Source organism: Rissa tridactyla, chromosome 4 (assembly GCF_028500815.1).
Source record: "Rissa tridactyla isolate bRisTri1 chromosome 4, bRisTri1.patW.cur.20221130, whole genome shotgun sequence".
Classification (NCBI taxonomy): Eukaryota; Metazoa; Chordata; class Aves; order Charadriiformes; family Laridae; genus Rissa; species Rissa tridactyla.
The window spans coordinates 89,222,240-89,236,275 of NC_071469.1; the positions used below are offsets into that span (position 1 = coordinate 89,222,240).

Here is a 14,036-nt window from a genome sequence, read left to right on the forward strand (position 1 = left end):
AATGATAACCCAGCCCAACTCCAGGCTGCCCACATTACATCCACTAACTCCTGCGGCTCCTCCCTTTCCTCCCCTCACCTGTGTGGATGTGGTAAACAAATGGAAATGGATATCTACATTGGTGCAATTTGCTGATGGAGTTAACCAATTCACAAGTTGTTTTCCACTGACAGCTGTACCATCCCTAATACTCCTAAGGTCTTACTAAAGGCTTCAAGAGCTGGTGCTAGATAGGTGGTTCTTTCCTATGATGTCTTGTTCTGCGTTTCTATCTTAAAGTTTTCCATAGCATCAAAGAAAAGCTCAATCAAAATGTACTCTTTTAAGTTCTTTTTCATATTATGGAAAAATAGCCTTATATATTGAAAGCCAAATTTATACATCAAAGACAATGCCTTCATTTTGCAATATTGTGGTAGCTCAGAAACTCAGATTTCTGTGATCAGCTACAGCCTTGGGCGCTATCAAAATGATATGCATGATTATTTTTTTCCTGGTTACGATTTGTGATGCGTTTCTTCTAGGTATATGGTACAGTCTGTCCATGTGGGTGAAATCTACTATCACTGACCATCTGTTCTTTTCAGAGAATTCTCTTGAATTTGTCATCATCTAGCTCTGTTGCATGTCAGCCAGGGACTCCCCTAAGCAAGTTCCTGCCATTCTCTTACTTTCTGTTTCCCCTTGGACTGTAAAGCTTCCAAAGACATTATACTCTCAAGAAATCAGCTATGCTTAGCTGATGGGCGGGTAAAAATTACAAGGTGTATAACTACCAGAGTATACACAAGCAGCTGATTTCTTCAGTTGTATCTGGGAGTCTATAAATCATGAAAGATAACTATGTTAAAGTGATGCTTCGCTCTGTCCTTTGTATTTGTTTCCTTAGACTTCTTAGGCCAAGGACTGTGTCAGATATTTTGCAAGGCACTTAGCACAACAAAGCTGCAAGCACTGGACGACGGGCGCTATCATCAGAAGGGAGTTTATACTTCAATTTATAACCCTGCTGATACCAAGGTAAGAAAAGGACTGAGGACCAGCAGGGAGAGTTTCAGCTGCCTTTTGTGTAACACTGTTTTGAAACGATTGTAACACAGGGATTTAATAATAAAAACAATAATTAAGGATGTTATTTTATCTTCTCTTGCTTTCTCTATGACACCTCCTCACCAGAGAATCTGTGGATACTAATCCTGCTAATATTTAATGCTTTTTCCCATTCTGCTTTTTTTTCTCCCCTGGGCTTTCAAAAAATAATCCAAGTCTTTCAGCATTTCATCCACTTCTAATTTCACTTCCCCAGTGGGTTGGTTCAGTGAGGGAAGATATACTTCCCTAATCTGTGGACTACCTTTTTCTTTTTTAGTTGTTCTTCCTCTGTTTTGGGGAAACTTCACCTTACTGTGATAAGCTCACAACTCTGCATCATATCCCATTTCCCTTTGACTTTTAATGCTTATTTGTGTTATGGTGATGTTTTATACGTATTAAGAGCTAATAGAGCATTTCGGACTGACGAGCACTCACAGCTTGGAATGACTGGTAGGATGTGACCTATTGATGAAATAGGAAATATTAGCTGGGGGTGGGAACAATAATGCGGACAGTCTAACGGAAATGGTGACTTTTCACTACATCCTGCCAAACGACAGTTTGTTACATACATCTTGATGCTAGTAAGCACTAAAGGAAAAAGAGATGGCAGCCTAGCGAATTTTGTTAGGGGCTCTTTTTTTTTTTTCCAGGGCATTTTCCATTCCTAGGTGTGTGGGTGGCCCTGGAAGAAGGTGGAGGCTGGTAGGGAAGTTTACCACTTAGGCCTGCTGTCACTGAGAAGCGTGAGTGCAGGGGGAGGACAGCTGATACCTTGGCTGCACTGTCTGGTTGGGTGCAGCAAAATAGAGAAGACATTTCAGGCTCTTCCCTCTCCTCTTTCTATCTTCTGCTTATTTCCTTCCTATCTACTCGTTTGTTTATTTTAGTTGCCTCTTTGTTTCTGTTTGTCCAATTCAGGCTTAGACCTGAAATTATAGACTTGAGACTTCCTCTTTCCACTTAAATACATTTCTTCACCACAGCAAGGCTGTTAGTGCTGCTTCTGTTCAGATATATTTTACTTCCTTTGTCTAGTGCTCCATCCTGCTAATATCCGAACAGGTAAAAGCCAGACTGGAGTGCTGTTCAGATCAGCAGATGGCAGACTCCTTCTAGCAATCGATGCCGTCAGCTTCATCCTACATCCCCCTACATCAGAACATCCGATGATGACAGGCAGAAAAAAGTATGATTTCTGCATCATGCACTCAAGTGTGCATTATGTCAGTGAGAAATCAAAGATATATTTGTCACTAGAGTCTGCGTGGCATGCAGTTAGCCCTGCAGTGTAATGTGCATCGGCTGGGAAAACAAGACCACAGAGACTGAGTAAACCGGAGAACAGCAGAAATCTGAACGCCAGAGATGTCAGAGAATTACAAGTTCACATCAGAGTCTGATTTCCCTCTTACTACTGCACCTGTGAGGCGTCCTCCAAAACAGATGTTAGGCTCGGGAGAAGCGAGTGATGAGAAATTTGGGAAGAAGAAAGAGATGCTTGCAGATGCAATCTTAATCTTACGTGTCTGTTCCCTAATCAAGCCCTTCCTTCCCTTAGGGGCAACTACACAACAGCTCCTTGCAGGGTGGGTTTCTTTAATCTTTATCTGGTTAGGTTTTAAATGCCCATCACTCCTTTTGGGAAACAACTCTGTTTTCCAAAGTTTTATGACTTGCTGAATCCTCTTAACACCACCATGCTGATTAATTTAAACAAACTTCAAATGCAGGACTTGCAGCATTACTGATACAGCATCTCTTTTATGTTTTATGTGTTTGCTTGAATGTGTTGTATTCCCCAGTTTCGCTAAAGAATGGTTTTAAAGTATTTTTTAACAATACAGCATTGTTATGAAAATGAGCTGACTAGTGAGTCTGATAGCAGGAATTTGCTCTGAGTCAACAGTGGCAATTTGCAAGCATTGACTAATGAATTCCATAATCCACGCAGCACCTCTGTGAATAAGGGAAGAAAGCTCCATTATCTCTAATATGCATCGAGGATTCAAAGCTGAGAGGGACAGCTGCTGTATGAGAGTCTAAACGGATATTGAATACAAGTTGGGAATTCCTGGTGCTTGCCTCTCTGCTTGGAAAAACTGTATCTCACATCTCTGTACAGACAACTCTCAGGGACATGTTGAGCAGACAAGAGCAGTGGGGTTTTTTTTTTTACAAAAAGCATGAACGTGGTAAGCCCTTACAGCCTCTGACAGAAAAACTCAGCAAAAAACAATAAAAGGAGATTTCTTTTCTTCCCTCTTTGATCGACGGGGGAAAGAGTTTGCTAAAACATCTGTCAATACTGTAACAGATTCTGTAATACGAATATATAAATTAGGAATTCAAAGATGAAGTACGAGCTTATTTTATTCCTTTCTCTTGCTTTCCTTTTGAAGTGTACTACAAATCCAGCAAAGCCCCTTTGGGGACGGTGCTCTCTCCCTGGCTAGAAGCATCCCTTGTTGAGGCATCTCAATATTTATATCTGGACCTTGCCACAGCTGCTCCGTTACTCCCCTCATATAGCTTGTCAGACAATGCCACTGCATGGATTTACTCTCAAGCAAGGACCCTTTAGGCAATATTTTTTTTTCTGCATAGGTTTTGGCATCTCAAGTGTTTTCTCATGGGTTTTTCCAAGCCCCCCACTGCTACGCAACCTGTGTTCTTGGCACTGAGCACTACTTACAAATTGCCGTCGTCTTTGCCTTCAGAATATCACATTATTTTTTTTTTAACACATGGTTCTAAGTGGGCGTTACCAAGCTTAAGAAGGGTATGTCAGGACAGCGCTTCTGTTTTGGCACCCAGGAATGACCTCTGCAGAACACCCGATGGACTTGAGTGCAGACAGGCAAGAGACTAAATGCTGGAAATGTACGAAGAGTGTTCTTTTTTAAGATTGGAGTCCCATCTGGAATTTGCAAATGATTGTGTTTATGGGCCTTCCTGGTTTTATGGGCATATAACTGAGCAGATGAACATTCTGAATAATACGGATCACAACTGAATTAGTTTTGAGGCGAGGAAAAAAAAAGAAGTCCAAATCTATTCCTCTGTTGCTCACCCAGAATTCTATCTGTCTTAAACTGCATGGTGGGGATATCCCAGTTTTCCAGGCTACGGTGTTGTTCTGTAAGTGATGCTTCTGTTTACAAAGCCTACTATGAAATGGCAGTGAATAGTAAAAAAGAGCAAGACACAAAGAAGTGCGAATAAAAGGGCAGAGCTCAGGAGCAGGGCACGGGACTGGCAGCTGGATCTGAATTGTCCTCCTGCCACTGACCTCTCTTCTGGAGGAAACATCTTAACTTCTGCCTGCTTCCCTGCCAGCCCCACTCTCGTTATGGGGCAGTTACACTGATATTTCTGCAGAGTAGGACAAGTCTCTCTTTCCCCCTTCATATTTGACCTGTACCTATGGGCCCTGACTTAAAAGAGCTTCTACTTGGTAATAATATCAACGATAGCAAATAAAATACTCAGATTTCATTTCCAAAGCCTGCATTTCTGTTCCAGCACAGAAATGAAGCATTTCATAGAAAAACCTCACAAATTCTTGAATTATTCAAAACGGATAGCACGCCCATAAGCACCTTGTGAGTAGCTAGAGGTGCATTTTCACTGTTGTGCCATTTATTATGAATTATTTGCTCAGTGTTTATTATATGAATGAATGATTGTCCCACTTTCACAATAAACTTCTGGTTGTATTTGCTCATAAAATTAAATTCTGGGGAGAAAAACAAACCATACAGGATTCCCCAAACGCCACCTTGAAATACTGCCAAGCATGTATACCTGAGATGTCTATTGGTCTGCATGGAGCCAGAAGAGGAAGTCTGGAAAAACACAAAGCCAGGAATGCAATTCATCCAACTTCTGCTCGGTATAATTTACAAGCGACATGAGGAGGGGTGTTAGTTTTAATGTGTTCAGCCTCGACTCGCATACTAGCCATTTACAGCAGGTTGGATGGCTAACGTGCATTTCGGCAAGCTGTGCAGCAAGCAGTGTATTTCAATTTCACTTGTCTAGACAGGGTTTTCAGTTGCCCCATTCTGGCAGGCAATGTGAGATTTCATACCTTGATCTTATCGTTGTGTGCTGAGTTTACCTCAGAGGGAACACCTGCAGCCCGAGAGTGTGGATTCTCAGTGTGAGCTGCAAGCGCAGAGCACCTCTGAGGATTTCGACCTCTGTCCTTGACAGGGGTTGCTAGCAGCAGCGCTGCCTGATGTGCTGTGCTTTTGCAATATCACAATGGATTTCAACACTTTGGAATGGTGGATTCCCAGCGGAGGCTTGGATCCTTTCAGGTAACTTGTGGGTTGACCGCTATAGACCAGCCTTGCTTTTTTTGCTGCCTTCTGACACGAATGGAAAACATACGCTCTAATTTGCCAGGAAATTCACTAAGAACACCAGACTCTTTACATATTGCCCTCCCATTGGCGAGCAGCTCTCAGAGATGACAATTACGGTAGATTTAAAGCAGTGGTTTGAGCAGGTGGCTAGTTTGCACAAACTTTCACCAAAATAGTCACGCTGGTTGCAGTTCTCGCTGAGTGAAGTGTTGGTGCAGGTGAGTGGATGCGAATAGTCCTACTATTGACACTATTATTGTTTGTACCAGAACAGTGCCTCGGGTCAAACAAGAACAGGTCTCCCTTGTACCAGGCATGCTAGGAACTCCTAGAAACGGACAGTTCCTGCAGTAAAAAGCTTACATCTAAACAAAGCTGTGCTTTCAAAACTTGGTTTGCAAGTCTTCTTTTTTATTATTATTTTTATTGCAGATCCACACATATTTACAGGTATGAGTAAATCTGGTTTTATTTCAGTGTAAATGTGTGCGTCATTCACCCCTAGCAGTGTATGGTGTACAAAGCTCTGTGGGAACTGCCTGTAATGTTTAGTGCACAATGACCAGTCAGTTTGTTTAAGTTCAGGAGGTAAGTAATTACCAGGGCTATGAGATACTGACAATTTGAACCTCTATAAAAGAGATTTTTGTCTTCCTGTTGGTTGTATTATTCATGTCATTAAATGAGTATCTGTCCTCTAACCTTTGCCAAATTGCGTAATTCTGTGCATCGTCCTATCAACTGGTACATAGGAGTACTCCGGGGACTTCCTAGCTTTTTATAAATAATTTTGATGCTCACATGCAATAAAAGTATCCCTCGAATTTGCTAGTAATTGATAGGTTACAAAAACCTTCCCTCCTGAAAGTGTTTAAACAGCAATTCTCCTGTCAAATGCAAGCCTATTTCAACACAACAGCTCTGTAATAACACACGTGATGGACTTGCTCGCAGGGATTGTGGTCCACCCAGTCACGTATTGTCTTTGACCGCAGCCACTACAAAAGGCTTTCTGGCAAAGGCTCCCAAACCCTTCCCGATGCAGCTCACCTCTCCAACAGATAATCTGTGGATGCAAAGTTATCAGATGAGTTTTCTCTTGGACGGGCTGACGACCGCGCTCCTAACTGCTGGCACCTCGTGTGCCATTGTCGCCTCTCATTGAGAACTGTTGCACCAGGAGATGCCGCCAGAAACCCAGCCGCAGGGACACGCTGTGAAATGATGGGCTCCTCACAGAGCACATCATCCCTTCCCCAACCACACTCCATTAGAGGCCAGCTTCAACTTTTAATCATGAAGGTTTATACTTTCTCCGAATATTTTGCTAGCATCAAGTAAAACAGCCCTCTAAATTCCTTCTAAATTATGAACCTTGTCAATACCCGCTATGATGAGTTACACAGTTTAATGGATTGTGCACATTACATGAGATGTCATTTTTTTTGTTGGTTCTAACCTGGCTGTGCAAATGAGGAAACTGGAAATGGGATCTGCCACTACCTTTTAAATTGCTGAGAAAAAAAGCGAGTATAAATGGTACCATTTGACACGGCATCCATATTGCACGCAGCATTACTGAGCTGTTAAGCGGTTTAGAGGTCTTAGAAGGGAGTTCATTTTTTCATTAGTTTTTTTTTTTTTTGTTGGTAAACAATTGTTCTGCTTCGTGGACGATGGGAGGATGCTCAGCATCCCGCTCAGCGTGATACTAGTGAGGGGCCGCTTTTCCTGGGCTTCCATTCCCCGGGCTGTTCCGGTTCCCAGTCACCTCAGCGAAGCCGGAGGAGAAGGAAACACCAGTGGGACCCACCGGCGGCCAGCGAGGCGTAGGGCTTCCCTGGCCGTTCTTCCCTTGCTGGTTGCACAAGACGTGAAAGCGCTCAACGAGTGGTGAGCCCATCTCCCGAGGGGAGAGGAGGCCACCAGAGCAGGGGATGAGAGAAAGGGCGACTTAACCCCACATTCTTCCCCTCATGTTTTCCCTCATTTTCCACGGAATCGCAGGTACGCCGTTCACGGGCAGCGCTGCCCCCGTCCCCCCTCAGCCTCCCGTGAGGAGAAGCAGGGGCCGGGGGGGCGGCGGCCCCTCTGAGGCGAAGAGGCGGGAAGGGGAGGGGCGCAACGGCCGCGCTGCCGCGCGCCTCCCGCCGCTGCCCTCAGCGGCTTGGGCCGCCATTGACGTCAGGGGGAGGGCGGCACATGACACTCCCCCCCCTCCTTCCCGCCCCCCCCTCCCCGCCTCACCGGGGGCTCTCCACCAATCGGCCGCTGCGGCGAGAGCAGCGATCGCTCCTCTCGCGGCGGCGGCGCGCGTGGACACACACGCAACACCGCCCCCCCCCCCCCCCGCTCCCCTCCCTCCCCACGCACACCCACGGACGCGCACACGCACCCACCTCCTACCTACATGCACGCGCGCGCGCCCGCCGCACGCTCGCGCGCACACGCCCTGGGGGGAAGGAAGGAGCCGCGGCCGGACGCCCCGCCGCCCTCAGGAGCCCCCGCCGCCGCCACCACCACCACCGGCTTTTGTCTGCCGCCCCCCCGCCGGCAGCCCACCCTCCTCCGCTCGGCCGGCCCGCCCGCCCGGCAGCATGGACCCGGCGCTCTGAGGGGGAACCCGCCGGGGGCGGATTTGGAAGTTTGAATAAGGATTTTTATCGCTTCCCTTCTCTCCCCCCCCCTTTCCCCTTTCCCCCCCTTCTCCCCCCGCCGGTGCCATTCAGTCCCTTCCCCCATCTTCCCTGACAGGTTTCCCCCCCCCCCCCTTCAGCGTTTTTTTGGTTTTTAAGGGGTTGGATTTTTTTATTATTATTATTTTTTTTTATTTGGTCTGCCCGTCTCTACCGCCCTCCCCCGTAGAGACCGGTCTCCCCGGGCGGCCAACCCCCCGGACCCGCGGGGCTGCCATGGATCGCACCGGCGGCTCCGGCGGGGGCAGCGACCGCCGGCAGACGGAGGAGAGCAAGCCGCTGCTGGGCGGCGAGATGTCCGCTCCCGAGGGGAATAAAATGGGTGCCGCGCCGTGCCGGAGAGCCCTGCTCCACTGCAACGGCATGAGGTACAAGCTGCTGCAGGAGGGGGACATCCAGGTGTGTGTCATCCGGCACCCCCGGACGTTTCTCAGCAAGATCCTCACCTCCAAGTTCCTGCGGCGCTGGGAGCCCCACCACTTGACCCTGGCGGACAACAGCCTCGCCTCGGCCACGGTAAGAGCCCGGCCGGGCCCGCCGGCACCGCCGCGGGGGGCCCCACCGCCTCACCCCCTCCCACCCCCCTCCTCATCCCGAGCCCCGCCGGGCATCTGCGGGGACGGAGCCGCCGCTGCGGGGCCGGGGGGGCACATGGACACACGGGAGCTGCGCCGCGCTGCCAGCCCCAGCGGCGTCGGTACCCCCGCACCCCCGAGGGAGTCGGTGTGAGGGCTCGGGGCGGTCGGTGGAGTGGGTCCCGGAGTGCCTGCGGGGATTTTTTTCCCCCGTCCTTGTAATCCTAGGGATATTTAATTTTGCAGTTTCGATGGGTTTTTTTTTTTCGAGCAAGCCTAGTTTTCCTCTGTTATTATTATTCTTCCTTTTCTTCCTTTTTTTTTCCCTTTTTTTTGGGCTATTTTTTGCCCCTTTTTTTTTTCTTTCTTTAATTCCTCCTTTCTCAACACGATACTGACATGAAATCGCCACCCTGAGCCTTTTCTACCTGAAACCCAAGCCGGCAGATATCTGCTGGCACGTTGGCCAAGTTGGAGGCGAGGGAGGTGGAGGATGCTTTTAATGTGAGAGTGAAGGCTTGGGGTTTTGCACCCTCTTTGCTTTGCTTTGTTTCAGGCCTGGTTTTGGGGCTCCGGTTTGTTTCAGGCCTGGATTTGGGGCTCCGGTTTGGCGGTCACATCCCCTGCCCAGACACTGGCGGTGTGATTGTAAAAAATGGAGATTCCTTCAGGGTTTTTCTTCCTAATGGAAGACGATGCAAGAGCAAATTGCAAGGCAGTGATATTGACAGTACAAATGATGCACAATGGATGGATACAGTCTTTAAGAACATGATCTATATTTACGCGTACAACTTAAAATTTCACGCCCGGTGTTATTTGAACAGTCATATAGTATGTGATGTGACTACACTTAAATTTTGTCAAATAGCGATTAGCACAGCTCGCGAAACACGCTTTACACTGATTTTTAATCATTCAGTACTTCGATCTTGTCCTTTTTTGATTTATATGTAAACGTCTCATTTTTCTCAATGGCTTCATTCTGGCCTTCCTATAGGATACTGGTGAGATGAGAGAGTGGATTGGCTTTTGTGTAGATTTCTGTTAATGGTGTGTTTAAATGGATTTCATCCGGGCCGTGCTGTGCTCGGAGGTTGGATTTTTTTCACACTTTGGTACGCAGACTCCTAGTGCGTGTGTGTGTAAATGTCTTGCCTGCATCATGCTCTCTGTGGTGTATTCGGAGCAGGTTTTCAGTGGGAGCTACTTTAACCTTCAGGTAGGCCAGCTGCCTGTTCTCACAGAGCTCTGTTTCTGTGCCACAATGACATCTCTGCTCACCCTTTCTGCTGAGCTGTTGAGGATGTTTCCAAGGGGATATTTTTCTTTCTTTGATAGAGCTACTGTGTAAAGGGAGAAGGAAGACTCGGTTGATCGTTGCTGGAGAAAAGCCCCAAAAGACGGGAGCAGAAGGAGTTTTTGCAGTTCTTCATTACATTAAGATACCATCGGTGTAGAGGGGAAGTTGAATATCAGTGGACATGAGGCACTTCCCAATTATTTCTGAGCCGAGAAGGATGCCAGTAGAGAGGGGCATGATCATGCTTCAGACCTTAATCTCTGCAATGTGGCAGTACTAGGCATGAAGTTGTATTTGTACGGGAGACGTCAAACTCTGCTCGCTGGCAAAGCAGTCGCCAAAGATACCATCTCTGAAAAAATTTCTGAAGTCCTATGGGGTTTTGCTTTAATTAACACTGAGGTGTTCTCATTCGTAATTATTTTATGTATATAAATAGCAAGAAGATACTAAAACGCCGTACGTACCATTGCAGGCTCCATTTTGTTAAGCAGTGCTCTTCGTGCTTGGTCTTGCGCCTTATCATTTTTTTCCAGCGCTAACTCACCAAGTAAATACCGTTGTTCACAGACATATCTGTGCTTTATTATTTCAAGTAGTGTCTTTTGGTTTCCAGGGAGTAATTAGGGCACTGGAATAAGATCCACGTTCACTTGTTGCCTGAATGTACGTTTAGCAGGTATCTTGCAGGCATTGGTTCTATGATATCCAGATTTTACTCTTTTTTTTTTTTTTTTTTACCTGAAATGATATGATTTAAGCAAAATATGTGGTAGTGTAACCCCCACCCCCTATGGAAGTAGGGTACAGGCACAATGCCAAAAACTCCTGAAACTGTAGGTAGATATTTAAATGCAAGTAATTTGGTTTTCAAGAGCTGTAGAAAAATATCCATACTGTCCATTGAAAGTGAGCATTGGGAGCACTCAGCAACTTTGATAACAAGGTCATTTTTACACACAGGGCTTTCCACAGGCAGGGTGCTTTATGAACAGCCACTAATTAATCTTCACATCATCCCATTGCAAATCCTCTGGCATGACGAGTTTTGCTGCATTCTATATAACATGAATGAAATTGACCAGGAAAATAACATCACTTTGTTTTGCATTTGAAAGCAAAAGTTGCAATGACAGCTAAATCCAGATCTGGCAAATTATATTCCTGAGTACAGTGGGTAACTTGTTGATTCTAGGTACTTTCTATCCTTTTTATTGTCACTTGAGACATATATTTGAATTGAAGTCTTCTCCCCATGAGCTCTTACTTGTCCATGCCTGTGCTGCAATATTGGAGTTAGCGTTAGTTTGTGTAAGGATTATTATCTGCATTTTTTTCCACAGGTAGACCCTGTATGAGCCCACATAGAAGTCTGAATAATGAGACCCTGCAGGTTTTTTGCACGAAGTAACTACTTCCGTTGTTTAATTAGGCAGTTACATGTTTTGTGCTGACAAGATAGCTTTCCGTAGCAGAAGCACTATGCAAGAAGGCAATGGAACAAGTGTTAGGCCATCTTATTTTAGCAAAATTTAGGGAGGGGAAATACAAAGTGCTTTTTCTGACATTACCACAAGCGACTGTTTCAATTAAAATAAATGTATGTTCATAAAAGACTAATAATAATAATAATAGTATTCTGAATTGGTATGTGCGCTCAGCTAACAAGTGAAAAGGTATTAGCTTTTGGAGAGACCCATAACTGTAGGTGTTGGGACTTTATTATCTGATTTACGTGTTGTTTCCATTTTTTGGTTCATGTTTCTCATTTCTCAAAGAATGAGTTCCACGATGACAGTTTCACTCGCATCTTGTCCAGGCTTTCATTCTGGTTTAGGCTTTTTTGGTGAAAGTGAAGGCAGATCTGTAACTTTTTTTTTTTTTCTTTTAAATGTAAATGCTGAAGTCCCAGTAGGAAATTTTGATACTTACAAACTTTGTTTGCCAGACAACAGCTTGCCTGGGGATGAATCTGACTTTCTCCCCCATGAAAGGAATAATGTTTATTTTATAAACACCTACCAAACTCAAATGTAGTGCCCTTACTAATTTTTTTTCCCAGTGAAATCTGTCCTTGCACAGCTTGAAGGGCAGTGATAGTAAAAACAAAGACAGAAATGAAATCTAATTTAATATTCCTTGTGTGATTTTTTTTTTTTTTTTGGTATGTGAGAAGAGTAAACCTATGGCTATCTTCAGCAGAAATGTTAAAACTTAATTTTCAGTAGTTTAAAAGTAGCTGTCATAACTGAACTTCTGTGCGTTTAATATCCTCTGTCTTGTCTCTTTCATGTTTCTGCCCGGCTTTTCTCTTTCATTCTTTTTCTTGCAGCAGTTGGGTGTAGATGTTTAGGACAGTGAGTTTTAAAGTACTGGGTTGCAAGAAAGACTTGTGATACAGATGTATGTGCAGCAGCCAAGGGAAGAATAAATAAGTGATTCATTTTTTCTGGCTAGGGATGACCTCTCTAATTCCCATCTGGGAAGATAAGACATAATTGAAACCATGAAGTTACTCATTAATATCCCTCAAGGAGGTGGAAAGTTTGGGTTTTCATGACCATTTCACATTTCTTGGGTTTGCCTTGGCAGGTAAGTTGAGTGTAATGTAATGTTACATTCAAAGCTGGTGACGATCCTGAAAGGACTTGAGTGTCTTTTAGTGTCTTTTTTCTGTACAAAAGTGATGTGTGAGGACAATAGTTTATTGACAAGCTAGCTAATGAGAAATATATTTGAAACAAGAATGTAAGTGGATTAGGGAACTGCATCTATATTTTCTTCTGGAGACGAGAACATACCCAATTAATATTAAATGAGGCAGGGCAGGATGGTCTGTTTCAAATAGGAGAAATGGAGTAGAAAATTGTCTTCTAATTGTTTTTTAAAATTCAACAATTCTGCTACTGCATGTGTTTCAGCTTGCTATTACATGTCTTTCCTTCCTTCTTTTGGTAAAGATAGAGCAAAAATTCCTATCAAGCTGGACTCATTGTTTACTTTAGCACAGGTTCCCATTAGTTATAAAAACACACTTTTTAAAATTAAATTTCCCTTGAAAAACAATTAGCTCAAGTGGGAAGTATTATACAGAGCTCAGAAGTTTCAAAACAATCTTATAAAAAGAATTTTTTTTAAAGCTTTCCTGGAACAGGAATATTGTAGCATTATCCAGATTCCAAATAGAATGATTATGAATTAGCTATAATAATAAAAAGTAAAATAAACAGTCTGCTCGGTAAACCAGGAGCTGTCCTTAAATCCTGTGCCATTGATGGGGCTCTACAAATGTGGCTTAAAACTAGCTTGATGTGCCTACCATCATTACCTGTACAAATAAGTATGAATGTATAAATAACAAAGCAATTTAAATAATTTTTTTAATCCATTATAACAATGAAATGCTAAATTACTACTTAATATTTCCTCATTGTTTACTATTGCAAATGATTGTTTTCATTTGACAAGAAGTGGTACCTATGTGTTTTGGGTATATGTGTTTTTGCTGATTCTGGGTTACCCTGTGGCTATCTATCGGGTATTTTCTTCAGGCACATTAGAAGGAGCATTGAATCTCATAATTTGTGTACAACCTGTGATAATTTAGAATTCTCTTCAAATTGAGAACAAATTGCTCCATGTTATCTATGCTGTTGAAATAGAGATTCTGTTTCAGAAGCGAAGGCAGGCATGTGCCTGCATTAACGAAACCCAAATTTTTCTGAAGACTGGGCGATTTAATGGAATATTACTCTGTTGTGACAAACTTATTTTATTGCTATATTAGTTTGTAGGTCAGCTTAGGAAAACCTAAAATGGTATTTCTTTAAAGTTGTTTAATGCCTATCAAACATACCTTTGAATATATAGTTCCTGCAGTGGTTAAAAAGCATATTTATAAGTCAGTAGTGTTAAGGTACGTGTTTATATGTCACAGAGTTATATAAAATATGAAAACAGAAGCTATATTCATTGATAGAGTGAGAGCTCTTAA

General features: G+C 44.0%; 1 protein-coding gene across 1 annotated transcript in view; it reads left to right on the forward strand.

Moving 5' to 3' along the window:
• The first annotated feature begins 8,241 nt into the window (after positions 1 to 8,241).
• CMIP (c-Maf inducing protein) overlaps positions 8,242 to 14,036 on the forward strand; it is a 139,098-nt gene continuing 133,303 nt past the window's right edge. Inside the window, exon 1 of the mRNA XM_054198054.1 lies at positions 8,242 to 8,680. Coding sequence (XP_054054029.1) covers positions 8,381 to 8,680 — 300 coding nt within the window. The 5' untranslated portion in view covers positions 8,242 to 8,380. The remainder of the gene's footprint in view (positions 8,681 to 14,036) is intronic.